Below are 14,519 nucleotides of genomic sequence, written 5' to 3' on the forward strand. Positions count from 1 at the left end.
TCAGAGCTTTGTAGGGAACAACAGATTAATCACAGTAGCACACCTAACACAAGCATTTCAGTAACCCAAATCTCATTTCCTTGTACCCTGAGAAGATTTTAAATTCATGATCCTTAAAGAAGGAAAATCATACATTGTTAAACAGTGATATTCTCAATATAAACAGCTTTTTTTGGTTGATGAATTTTCAATTATACTGTTACCTCCGTAAAACAAAATTTGAAAATTCATCTAGAAACGAGTATATTAAACTAGACAAAGTAAGTAACAACAAAATGTTTTAATTCAGATGAATCTCTGGCAAACTTTCCAAGACTCAACTTTTCATTTAGAATTCAAATGGCATCGGGTGCTGGTTTTCTGTTGGTTTTGGAGGCTTTTTTTGCAAGAACACTTAAACACAAAAAGCAGATGGTCTGAAACGCTTCCCTCTTTATGGGGCCAGGGCTCTACAGTTAAACATTTCTATTTTTCTTGGCCAAGGTATGGATTCTAGACCATGATCCAGGAAGCACATACACCAATTAAAGGGGCAGCTATTACTAAGAGGGAAGAACACCTTGGTTAAGAACACCTTTTCCTGCACTAGAGTTGGGAAACAACTCCACAGGAGAAAGGCATCAAATGTGGAGAACTTCATTATAAAAGCATGTGCGAATGTAAATAAGCACATTTAAGTGAAACAGCAATGAACAAAATCTGTATTCCACTGTTCTAATTGCTGCTCCTGTGAATCTTCTGAAAGCTCTCCATCAAAGCTAAAAACAGGCATGCTGAAAGAAATCCAGGGGCTCATATTATTACAGACTTTGATAGCCAATGAAAATAAAATGCTGAAATAACAGAAGTTATTCTCACCAAACAGAAAGGGATAATTAGTGTCAGGAATGAGAATGAAGGGCACTAAAGTTGTGACCATTCCTGCCTGTACCAAAGAAGGAGCAATTGCAGCATCCTTCACCACAGCACTGATTTCCCAAATTCCTGAGCCAGCAGGCAAAAACTGCCTGTTCTGTTGATGGAAATAACACCCCAAAATAAGGCAGAGACAGAAGCATAACATTACTCGATGCCAGACGAACACAAGAGAAGCCCTGCAGCACTCCCAGACACAGACACCCCCCTGGTCAGTTCAGTTCTTAAAAAGAGGAATTTCTGGAGTCACTTACCAATCCACGTGAAGAACTCTCTGGCCACTTCTGGCACAGGCTGCAGCAACAATGGATTCAGGCAAACCTGGAATGACACCGGCAGATTTTAGAACTTAGTATACCAAGATATATTGAAAACTGAAGTAAAAGTAGAACTTGGTCAGAAGCAGGCAACTCAAACAACAGAAATTTTACAATGTGAGTCACTGACATTTTTAAGTCTCGTGCTACTAAAATAATGAACACTATTTTGTGTTAACATTTTCTTATGATGCTCTTGAATGCAAGAAACTTTTTTGTTTAGTAACTGTATGACATGTGACTTGCAAACACTACAGATTAAAGCTTGGCACCAGTGTTTTCTCTAGAAACCTTGTGATCATAAACAGATTGAGCATTTGCCAGCACACTGATACCCAAATTTTAGTGGGATGCTCTGTAACTGCATCCCTCCTGATGCAGACAGGTATTACCCAAGGGCATTTTTGTGTATTTTTGTTCACTTCCAAGTGTCTGACACAAAGACTGTGGTTGTCCTTAAAGTGATATCCCTGCGGAAATCTCCCACGTCATGCAATTATACTGTGTCAAATCAATATGTCTTCACTAGACTTAGAAAAAAATACATAGTAAAAAAGCACACCAAAAGGCTAGTGATATTCCTCTACCAGCAATACATGCTTGGGATGACACAGGATCCCATTTGGAACTCTAATAAATAAATGAGGCTGTTCTGTAATGCCTGTTACCACTCAGCAGATTTCCCAGGCCCAGGTGGATGACTGGGATCTCTGAGCACGTTCAGGAGGGTAGGACAGCTCATGGGCTGAGGAGCTGCAGGACAGCTCATGGGCTAAGGAGCTGCAAGGCACTAACTCCACTGGAATCTCTTTTTAAATGATCTATTGGCTGTTTAAGCAGGTAATTCAGTAACAGAGATTAAAACTCTAAGGGGCTGGTATTAGGAGACACTTAGGCCAGGTATTCAATTAAGGGATGAGATTAAACAAAGTGAAAGGAGTTGTGGCTGATCTGATTTACAGCAGCGCCAGGAGCAGCTGCTCCAGTGCAACTGCAGAGACAGAACTGCAAGTGGAAAAATCAGGGGTGGGAGAGCACAGTCTTTTTTGGTTTGCTTCATGACAAAAATCATCTCTGGCAGAATTCCAGGCCTATTCCAGCTGTCAATTTCTTCAGAAGGAATACTGCCTTCACAAACAAATAAATCCTGACATTACCAATGTGATGATTCATTTAAAACACAATGCAATAGTTAAAGGTTACTGAATAACTCCCTACTACTTGTAAGGCAGCAGTTTTCACTTAGAGTAAGAAGCTGTTAGACTTTAATGGGATATTAAGCACAATTTAGCCCTCACAGAGACACGAATAAATAATTTTAAATGGCTAAGCTAACCTTTATTAATACTAGAACCTGAAATGCAGCCTAGGAAACACCTCGTGGGACTTAGAGACACTAGACCATAGTTTCACAAACCCTTTAAGCCAGCAAAGGCAAACACAAACATCAAAATAAAGAGGTTCAACCTCTGGGCCCTGATCTTCTGCCACTCCTGACCTCCTTCTACATCAAGCAAAGGGTCAGTTTTTGGGAGAGCAGTTCCATGGTGGTGTCCAAAAGCATAAATGCTTGGATCAACACAATGAAGGTTTTAGGACATGCATGACAAATTTCCCAGGAAAATAGCTACAACTTCCCTTCAAATTTTCTGGCTTAATGAATATTTTTTTGATGGAGAAAATCCTTTTCTGAATTGATAAAGCAGAAAAAGTGACAATAGTTTTGCGTTGCTGACCTTCCACAGCAGTGAAGGCTGACCATGGAATTAACCTCTGGGAGTAGAAAGAGGGATGAACAATCACATCAGTTCCTTGGACATTTGTTTCACAGCCTAGAAAGGCCAATAACCTTTTCAGTTGAATTTTTGGAATTAAGAACTGAAAACACAGAGCATTGTGAACAAGGAGAAAATATTCCACTGCAGCACACCCTTCAGAACTGACAGGAGACCCTGGCTGCACACACTGATCATGTGAGAGCAGCTCCACGTTCAGCTGCCCCCCCACTTATACACACGTTCCATTTCACTCCCTCTATAAACTATCTGGAATAGAATCTACAACTACTATTTTCTTGGGAGTTCCTGAAAAAGGTTTTCTTTCCCTCAATGGGGTACAGAGAGTATTACTCTAGAAATGGAATTGAGAAACTTGTTTCTCCTTCCTTATTGATAAAAGCCACCGAGAAAGTGTTGTAAAACATCACCAGTGCTGCCTGGCTGACCTGGGCTGGAGTTATAGCTACCAGGGCATAACTGATTGCTTTAAGCTTGATCCAATTGATACTGTGTTGGAGGTCTGTTCTTCCATTAACCTTGGATGAAATTGTTCCCTGAATTAGCTTCCTTGCTCTTGAAAGCTGGCATCAATTTTCTGCACCAACCCTTTGCTTCTCAGATCCCGTGGCCCCCCATGTACCCACTGGGAATAGAGTGAGGCTGAAAGGCAAGGCCTGTGTATTCCTCCTCTCAGAGAGGCTCTCCAACAACCTGAGGGAGCAAGACACCAATTGTTCTGTGACAAAACCTCAGTAAAGCCAAGAAATAAGACTGTGCTGTGGCACCAGTTTCTGAATTCTCTTCTCCAACAGAAACAAAGGCACACAGGAAAGAGGCAGCTTTGTCAAGTGCCAGTTACTCCTACGTGGGATCTGGACTGCAGGATGGCTACTGGACAAAAGCCTTTTCCAAGAAAGAATGTTCTGGTAAACACACCATTGTCATATAGGTACAGATAGTCCTTCTCTGTGTAGGACAAAACTAAATAGGAAAAGCCTCCTCACAGACATGGTCATTTATGTAATGACAGCACGGGAAGCTGAACTGTCTCCTACTAAATGCTCACGGACTGGTGCAAAATAGGTCCCCTCCAGATGATCTAATAACAGAGAAATATTACCATCTTTTTATGAGTTGTTCCTACTTGGAAACAGCTTTCTATTCTGGACTTTGATTTGTCAAAAACCCTAAACTGGATTATATCCAGCTTTTGAAATGTGTTCGGACCCTCGCTACAGGGCAGAGCAGAGTCCAGATTCTGAAGTTTCCCTTATGCCTAATGAGTAAATAAAGCTGGGTATCTCCAGGCTGTTTTCCTCATGAGGATTTTTTTAACACTTCCTGCCACTTATCCTTCTTGGGGAACAGGCATCTGCTGGTTTGGTCATCTCAAGGGATGCAGGATTTAGCACTATAACCTGTACCACTCACAAAGTGTTTCAACAGGCAGTTGAGTAACGATTTGGATCCAGTAACTTGCATCACTAAGAACAGCAAGATCTGAATGAGAATCTACACCTCTTTTTAGATTACTACTAAAGAATTCTAAGATTGTACTGCTATCAAAATCAGTAATCAAATTACTGAATCATCATTGCCCTCTGCTACAATTAGTAATAACCAATATGTTTCTACCAAGTTATTATGCATACTCCTTACTGTGAAGCACAGCACAGATTTAATTCTATCTGAAATGAAAAGGGCTACTGCAAAAGAACATTTCCTCAAATAAGGTTCAAATCCAGACAATTTTTAGATTTGCAATGGTATTAGCAGGAAATAAGAAGTCTGAGTAGGAATTGCATGATCCAACCACAAGAAAGCAGCACCAGATCCAGATTTCAGTGTGTTATACATAAACATCTGGCAGCATAAAAGGGATTTATGTGGAGGAATAAGGAGTCCATACAATACTTGTATCATTTAATGTGCTGACTCAGAAGTTCTTTGTATTTGAGGCAGAATCAATTCAGAAATAGCAGTGCTTGCTACCAAGAAATGTTTATATACTTTCTGTGTTTCCTAGCCCTTTCATATCCCCCTTTAGAATGCTTACATGTGAAATATTCACATTATGTCAGATTGTCATGCACTTCATTTCTCTTACTAGAAAAACAAAGATAAAGAGTTTTCCTTCAAGAAGGAGGACTGGTTAGTGCCAGTTGGAATCTCTATCATCATTCCTTAAAGCCACTGCCTTCTTCCTCCACTTACTAACCCCCCATTTATCAGATGCAGTATTAAATTAGCCTCTCTGGCCTTGTCAGGGAAACAGTAATTTAAAATTTCAGTGAGGTTGGACATTGCATCTGCACACAGATATAAATATAAATATAAAAAGAGTGATTATACTTATTAGTGATCCCTAGATTGCTACCATGTTCTAACAGGTGGAATTTCACAGGTAGTACTTGATACCCATCCAGCAGTAGATGCATTCGGTGCCTCACTGAAATAGGAGTGCAAACTCAAAGTGAACCAACTGGAGTCCCTAGGACTGGTCCAGGAGCAATGCTGACTACACACCTGCCCTCCTGTGTTTGGACCTCTTGCTTAGAAAGCAAAAGAATGGCAAGCAGATTGAATCATAACACACTGGCTCTAATTAGATTAACAAACACTGGTCTGTAGGACCAGTTTTTGTGTGTAAGGCACTGGGAGCTGCCGTGAAAGACTCCAGGGCTGCACCAGAACCAGCTGCAGCACGGGGGGAAGGCACCCAGGAAGCCCAGAGCACAACCACAGGGTCAGGACAATCCTCTGATGAAGAGCACAGAGCCCTCAGCTCACACTCGCTCTCCCTGCCACTGTCTGAGCACTGTCTCCATCACACCTTCCTGGAAATGGAACAGGCACATTAATCCCAATAAATCTCACAGAGGTGGCTGCTGCAAGCTGACCTTGAATTCTGCATCTGGTTGTTTCCAGCAACCTCTGACCAAGATAATCTCCATTACATGAATTTTTGGAGCTTCCCTATGAAGCAAAATCAACTGTGCTTTCACTTTCAAGAATAGTGTTTTAGAAGTAAAAAAGAAATAGAGGAATGGGTTACACATTGTTTAGTTACCAAAAAACCAATTCTACTTTTAGTTTCAACACAGCAAAATTAAAATCTGAGATAACTGCTGAGCTACAGAACTTTTTCCTTCAGCTTTAAAAGCCAATTAATTTTAAAAAGTTTTACAAAATAATTCAAAGTTATAACTCACCTCTGTGCAATCAAAAATTAATTTTAGGCTTACACACTGTGCCTCCTGCTCAGCAGCTGTACATGCTGCTCTAGTGATGCACTGCCTTTAAATGGACACAGTCACTGCCCTGAGCAATTTATAAACAGCTTCATATGTGTGGAAGTATCTTGGTTCCTAAGCTGTTCACTGCAAACTATTTCCCAGTCATCCAGCTGATAAGTTTTTACTGAATTACATGAGATTCATCTTGAAAAGGCTTAAATGTTTAATTTGCTTTACTGTATCTACTAAATAAATCACAAGTGGCTCTTTCATAATATAAAAGTTGAAGGAAAATATATTAAAAATGCTGGAACAGAGACAATTTCAAAACAATCTTCTGGAGTCAGACAGTTGACCAGCTGCAATAAATTTTGTTTGCATCTGAACTTTTAAGAAGAGAACAGCAGCTGACTCGAGGAGCTCAGTACACCACCTTCATGGTGTGGTTTTGGTATGAGTGGATCTTTAAAGGCATTTCATAATGTAATTGGAAATTAAAATATTTATTGTACAGAATAAGTTAAAGATAGCTAATTAAATTTGAATATTAGGTTTGATTAATTTTAATATGTGTTCATATTGCAGAACACTATCAGAAAATATTTCTACATTACAGAATATGGTATAGAAATTCCAATCCACTGAGACAAATGAAAAATCATAACTGGTCAAGGAAGGAGCCACAAGTAAAGAGTTTCTTCTCCTACCCTGTAATTCCATATAGTTATCTGTATCCCATCAGGAGAACCTGGCAATGCAAACCAGGGACTCTGACAGTTGGTACAAATAAATGTTATTTAGGAAAGGAATGACATTTCCTAGTGGAACAGACAAATGTGTCTTTTCAACTGCTCCTGATTCAGCCCAGAACTTTGCTAAGCCTTTTTCTAAAGGAGTTTGTCACCTTGATATGCAGATGACCTACTCTGTATTTTTCAAAGTAGGCACACAGGAGTCCAACAATCTCTTATTTTGTAAGATCAGCAATATAATCTGAAAACCTGAAGAACATAAACAGGCTGAGAAGGACAACAAAGGGTTCACAGAACAATGAGTTTTCTCCCAAGAGCAGCCAGGGACATTGCACGGGATCTGGGAAAGAAACCTCTCTGAGGCAGCAGTAGGAGCCTAGACCTCCAAGGTGGTTATCACAGCATCTCTGCTACACTCCAAAATCCAGACAGGAAAGCAGGCCAGAACACAATCCTTCAATTTTAGTTAGGTTAAAAAAACTCAGAAAGAAGATAAAGGCATGTTTACATTTGGAGAATACTAAAAAAACTAAAGGGGGACACACAGGACACGGGACAGGACGGTGAGTCAGTGTTCATTTTGTTTGACATCCACATGCACAGGCAATGACTTATTCACAAATGATAATAAAAATGTGGTTTTATTTCCTCCTTCCAGACATCACCATTACCAGTCAGTGCCACTGTGTTAGTCCACAATGACCACTGACATCAACAAATATCCACTTTCAGCTGGTTTGCCATCGAGCTTTCAACTCTAAATAGCTGCTGATGTAAACTGAAGACTGTGCAGTTATATAAAGTAATGTAACCAAAATACCAGCCTAAAAGATGTATTAAAAAACATTTTTGGCACGTCCTAAAAATATCCTGCAACAATAAAAACATTAGGAATTATTTATTTTTTTTAAATCAACCTTCAATGTTTACTTCAAAACACACATCCATAATATTCAGGTTAGTTTTTCAAGGTGTATTTTAAAAATAGTGTTAGTATCTGGAAGTGATTTTTCCTAACACTACACTTACATAAGATAAACATAAAGTACTTACACCACTCCCAGCATATCGAACAATAAATAATAGATTCTCCTGACAGGACTTTGATGACCTGGCAAAGCCCGAGTGCTTTCAGCCAAAATCATATGAAACCATAAATCACTCTTTATTTTATAGAATATTTCAAAATGGATTCCTGCTTTCTACCTTGAAAGTCATTTCATGTGTTATTTATAACCACTGAAAACCAGAATGGAAAGAAAATTGCATAGAACTAGAAAATTTACTGACTGCTTTTATAAAAAATAACTCCTTTTTAGAAAAAAATTAGAATTACTGGCAGACAAACTTGTGAATACAACACCTTTTAAAGAGCCATCTCCTCTACAACTTGCCCAGCAGTAATCCAGGCCCTGTGGAGCATCAGAGACAAGTTTAAGGAGTCAAGACTGGATACAGCCCAATGAACTGAAGAAATCCCAAGGTAAGGATGACCCTGCACCTGTATCCACAGCACAGTGCACACACACACTGCAAATCTTTGCACTTACAGGAGCTTCTGCCCTAAATTCAGTGTTGCTGAATGTTTTGCCCGTGAATTCTCCTATTTGACAACTTCCTGAAGACAAAAGCTCTGCCACTGACTCCCAGCTCTGTGTGTCCCTCTCAAACAGATGCCTATTTTTCGGGATATTTTCCAGAGAACTCCTCCTGTTCCCTCTCGCTATCAATGTACCACTACTGAATCCCTGCAATATTTAAAAGTGACCCCGCAAAAGCTGATCAATAATGAACCCTCTTAACTGAACATGACTAATGCCCACCTTGAATTCCCAAATCCCAACTTGGATCCTACAGGCTTTTAGACAATAAAAATCAACAAGCATCAATTCACAAAAAAAGAGGTTCTATTTGCACTAAGCTTCCTACCTTAAAACAGCTAAATGAGCCCGAAATAAAATTCAAATCTAACCTTACCACTCAATCTAATTACTAAAATTAACAGATGTACAAATTACAAAACCAGGAAAAGGCCACACACGCAGAAAAGAACACAATTACTACTCTGCATTAAAAATACCATTAACACAAAGGTTCTAGTTATTACATATGACAATTAAATATCCACAGGTACACTCAGCACTGGTTACAGCATTACAAAACACAGTTGAAGACTAGGCTAAGATATTCCCTCAGGAGTCACTTCCCAAAGAGAAGACAGATTAAAGTTTTACTCTAAATAATCTTCCATACTGAGTAATTTAATAGAGATTTTAAAAACATCAGTCAGTCAATGGTGTTAGTCACCATTTACGTATGTTCTGAGTAAAAAGGAATGCAGAGAAAAGACAAAATAATTCCCAAAACGCAGAAGTCTGAAAATCTTGAGATTGGTTACAGCAAAACTCTCTACAGGTGGGCAAAAAGTCATCCCTGAATACCAGTGGCTAAAATAGCTGAATAGCTTAACATAATTTGTATAAACCTTTGAGTTTCTACATGATGTACATAGCCACTGTTTCCTTCATGGCAGTAAAGAATGGGTTATCCTCCAAAATCACAGAGGTTATGCAATTTTTAATATTATACCCTCACAGTTTGATACTTTAGCTTTTCATTATTAACTATTCTTCTCATACAGCCAAAATACTCACAAATCTGCAGACATATGAAAATTTCAGGCTCATTATTAGGGTTTCCACTCCATACAAGAGGGTTAAGAGCACAGAAGGGATCTCCTCATTTGCTCAATAACCTTAATTTTGCATTTTTAGTAGAGTTATGGTCAACAATGGGGCAATAGGTTTTCTTAACTTTCAGAAACTCCGTAAATAAATCAGAAATCCTTTAAGCAATTACACAAACGCTGCACAGGAATTGCTTTTTTTCTGCTAAACACTGAAATTACATTAAGAAACCCACTCATTCTATTCCAAATTACTGGAAACCTTAAATCCCAAGGACACAATTTGACAGATTAGTGGACTCCAAAAACAGAGTTGCTGATTTCACATGGAAAATAAGAACATTTAGAAGCGTCTTCCCATTTGTGCTCCGACCGACACCCTGAGCTCTTCACAAAGGCAAACAAAATCCAGGCGTAAATTTGGGACCTACAAACAGTGGTCATTTGGAGTATTTTAAGATTAGTTTAGAGCTCAATCCTGAATTTAAGGTGGGCGGCTTATCAAGACCAGTCTGAACCAGGTCACTGTCACTTGGTTCTACACACAGAAATCTATTTCCATACATATAAATTATTTAAATCCACAAGCAGCAAGAATCTTACTTCTGAAGGAGTATTTTAAAATTTCCCTAGTAGTTACACTGTGGTTTGTTTCAGTGAGACCTTCCAGGTCTCCATCATTATTGACCAGAACAGGATGAACTTGTACAGGATATAAAATGGGCAGGAAGTTCAGAATTAAGGTGTGTGCAATCGTTCATAGACTAAAAAACATGCTTTAATGAGAAGGACTCAAATTTTTTTTTGTTACTTTAAAGCATGCATAGAGATTGGGAAAAAAAAATTAAGTATGAAAGTTCTTGTATTGTAGGATATGATTAAACAAATATACTATCAACATATACCACCTATACTGCAACGAGATGGGCTTTAGCTCTTCAGAGCTGTTTTCGGCTCACAAAAGCAAACCTGCCCAGCAGGACGGTGTTTCGGGAAAAAGGGCTGGCAGGGGAGGCAGAGTCAGTCAGACAAGGCTTCCTGAGGCAGCGAAGGAGCCCCTGGCTCAGGTGTGCGGAGACCGGGTGAGTGCCCGCTCACAGGGCCGGGGGTCGCACAGACACGGCCCCACCCGCACCTCCGCCACACCTCTATTTCTCAGCACAGCTGGACACTTACGTGTTATTAGCAGGCCTGGGGCGGGCTGCGATTGCCGGGGACGCTGTGAGGGCGGCTGTCCCGGCAGCTGTGCCCGCAGGTACCTCGGCAGCCGCTCGCAGCCCCAGAGCCCTCAGCCCGCCCTGCCCAGACGCCGCTGCCTCCCCTCAGCCTCCAGCTCCGCCCGCGTCCCCCTCCGCCGCCCCCTCGGCGACAGGGCCGAGGGGCCGTGCGGGCGCTGCCCCCCGGGCCCGTCCCGTGCCGTCCCGTACCGGTGCCCAGCACCACCACCTCGAACTCCGAGGGCAGGTTGTCCGCCATCTTGGAGCCGCCGTCACGCGGCGCCGGCGGAAGGGGCGGGACCGACACCGGGGGGTTCCGGGGCCGCGGCGGGGGCGGGGCCGGGGCCGGCCCTGAGGGAGCGGCCCCGAGGGGAGCGGCCCCGAGCCCGGCACCGCCCTCACGGACCCGCGGGGCGCGCTCCTGCCAGCCCTTGGAGCCCCCGCCACCCCTCGGCCTCGCCGTCCCGTCCATTCCCATTCCTCGCCCCTCTGCTGTTCTCCTCATCCGCAGAACGAGCCTTTACCTGGGATACAGGGATGTCGTGGGACGCGGCGGTGAAGGCTCACAAGCTCCGAGCATCCATGAGTAAACTCCGCAAATACAGCCATACGGCGGCATTCCCCCTGCTTAGCCAAATTCAGTGCAAACACCCGTTTTTTTTAATGATTGGTGGGTCGATTATTGGGAAGAAATTCTTCATTGGGAAGGAATTGTTCCCTGTGAGGGTGGGGAGGCCCTGGCACAGGTTGCCCAGAGAAGTTTTGGCTGCCCCATCCCTGGAAGTGTCCAAGGCCAGGTTGGATGGGGCTTGGAGCAACCTGGGCTGGTGGAAGGTGTCCCTGCCCATGGCAGGGGGTGGGACTGGATGAGCTTTAAGGTCCTTCCCACCCAGACCATCCTGTGATTTTGTGAATTCCACTGAAGTTTCTTGGATAACCAGTTCTTCAGAGACAACAGATATCACTTTTCTTATTTCCCCTGCATATGTGCTGTTTCCAAAAAAATTCCTATTGTTTCTTCAATCTCATTGCTTAGTGCTCTTTATTAATATATCCAAGAAAGTATTTCCCTCATTATTTTAAAAAGTTCCCTTACTCCCCAACTGCGATAATTTTTTCCTTTAGCCACCATGTTGAATGCAGATTTAAAAAGTGCATTAGTTATTAGTATATTAGTTAGAAAGTGAGTCGTTAATCTAACGCCCTTTCTTGTTAATTAACAGCCATATTGTATGTTTGATTGTACTATGTTCTCTGCATGCAAAACCCTCTCTATTTTTCTCAACGCATCAATTAACTCATTTTTAATTTCCCTCTAAAGCCCAAAGTAACACTCTGCCTCCTCCTGCACCTTACAAAGAAAAGAAGTTGGAATCTTGAATGAAATGCAGGATCTACTGGTCCAGAGTAACTCCTCCTGTATCACCAGTCTGAGTGAAAGAACAGCAAGTATAAAAACACATATTTGAAAAAGCCAGATACAGCAATGTAGGCAGAACACCTGTGCCAGAATACTCTGGAAATTTCTGGAAACTTTTGCTTTTCATTTTCCATTTAATGGCTTATATGGCTTTAAACTAATCTCTTGATGTTATTCATTGTGTATGATTATATTAAAGTCTTAACACCTTAAATCAATAATAACAATAAACCAGCTAGCAGCCTGTTAACACCTTATTACAAGCTCCTTGTTCACATAGCAAAAGAATAGTGAAAATAGTATAAAGTGACTAATGGAAACCAGAGCCCACCTTTACCCCCACAGTACTGCCAGACCTGCTACAGCAGAGTCAGCACAGAAAATGGTCTAGCAGGAAACACCAAACAACAGAAGAACAAAAAATACATAGATTTAAACATCAGTACTTCATTACTACACTGAGAAATATATATCAGAGAAAATGAGTAGTTATTAATTCAGATAGGAGTAAGATCAAATCTTATATTATATTTATGCTTTCAATTGTCCCACAGGGATTTTGATTCAAACTTCCATTCTGCACTTCTGTGAATGGAGCTGTCATTTCTACTTTTTAACCTGCAACGCAGAAATTTAGCTCCAGAATTCTCACAGTGCTGGATCATCCTGACCTAAATGTCTTGTGTTCAGGAACAAAGCATCACTATATTGGTTAGATCAGATAAGACAAATTCCCCTTGCACATCCTTTTCCTGCTGAGGGAGGGCACACTCATGAAAATATAACATCATGGTGAAACCCTTTTGTTATTGTTTAACATAATTCTAGGACTGCGCTGGAGCAGAGCTATTTCACTGTCAATGTCTTACTGTTTCTCAAGTGCTTAAGTATTTATCCCACCACAAAATGCTGTTGTTTGGTGCTGTGAGTTCCTGTGAGCTTCATTCATAAGATGCAATCAGTGCAATCCTATTTCATGATGACAGTCATTATCCACTGGACCAGAAATCCTCCTTAGTACTATTTATTTGACAAAAATGATTATTCAGGATCTTTAACCGCAAGGTTTGTCAGTCCCACACAACACAAAAATATTTCTCTGTACTTTACAGTTTTAATATCAGCAAATGTAGAAGTGAAATATGTAAGTATGAATAATTTTTATGAGAATTTCATGGACCTTGAGAAAATGTCTTGCCATGTTTTTCTCTTTAGCTATTTAATTGCAATGTCATATTAACAGAAAGCAGCATACCCAATTCTGCATGGATGAATAAACACATTCAATAAAGAAGATTTAACAGAGTAAATCAAACACTGGATTAAACATTTTCTGCATAACAGACCACAAAATGGGCATTCATTTTACCAATAGATCCTCTACATTAGAAACAAATAGAAATGCACACCAACATAATTAAACTGCACATCCTGTGGCCTGATTACTGAATTTCCCTGTATTTTGTTAAACTAGGTCTCATCAATTAGAATTGCCAAAATGCATTCCAAAATGCATACAGAAAAACTAAATGTAATTCTTTTAACCATTTGTATTCAATACATTTTCCCCTATGTTTTATGAAGTAATTCACAATTCTGTATATTGCAGGGGATTTATACAGCATTTTTAGCAAAAACAATTCAGAAGGACACATAAAAAGATCAGTTTTAAGATTCCACTTTTAGCAGTTCTAAATACTTTTTCTGTGAGCAACTTTTCCTACTTTGATTTCCAGCAAAACATCTCTCCAAAAAACATGGTGTTTTGCTTTATAACTTTTATTTGGGATTTTCACATATTCATAGAAGTACCTTTGTTACTTTAAAGTCTGTGTAGTTAGCATTTAACTCCATCAAAATGCATCTCAGAAATGTAGTGGTCTGAGCAAAACTTCATGTTTTTATGTTCCCAGGGAGAAACACTGAAGCTCTCAAGAAAATCAGCAAGAATCAGCATTAGAATGATGGAGTTTCCAGTTATTTCAAGATCTAGTCTCAGATCATTTGATCAAATGTGTCTTCCTCCAAAAACAAACAGCAAATGCTTCATATTTCCTATGATGAATTTTAATTTTTTCGAGTTACAGCCTCTTTATCCTGCGGTGACTTCACGTGTGAAATCTCATTATTCATTCTATTATTCCCTGAATGGATACAGAATTTAATTCTACTCGAGTACCAGTTTGAATAAGGATCAG

General features: G+C 40.4%; 1 protein-coding gene across 2 annotated transcripts in view; it reads right to left on the reverse strand.

The window, feature by feature from the left end:
* Window positions 1–11,198, reverse strand: part of CHM (CHM, Rab escort protein 1) — a 55,933-nt gene extending 44,735 nt beyond the window's left edge. For both annotated transcript variants that reach the window (XM_027690397.1, XM_027690396.1), the window contains exons 1-2: window positions 11,112–11,198; window positions 1,170–1,236 (exon numbers count right to left, since the gene is read on the reverse strand). In XM_027690397.1, coding sequence (XP_027546198.1) covers window positions 1,170–1,236; window positions 11,112–11,160 — 116 coding nt within the window. In that variant the 5' untranslated portion in view covers window positions 11,161–11,198. The remainder of the gene's footprint in view (window positions 1–1,169; window positions 1,237–11,111) is intronic.
* Window positions 11,199–14,519: the final 3,321 nt, after the last annotated feature.

This window comes from Neopelma chrysocephalum, unplaced genomic scaffold, assembly GCF_003984885.1.
Source record: "Neopelma chrysocephalum unplaced genomic scaffold, ASM398488v2 Primary Assembly neopelma1_81, whole genome shotgun sequence".
Taxonomy (NCBI): Eukaryota; Metazoa; Chordata; class Aves; order Passeriformes; family Pipridae; genus Neopelma; species Neopelma chrysocephalum.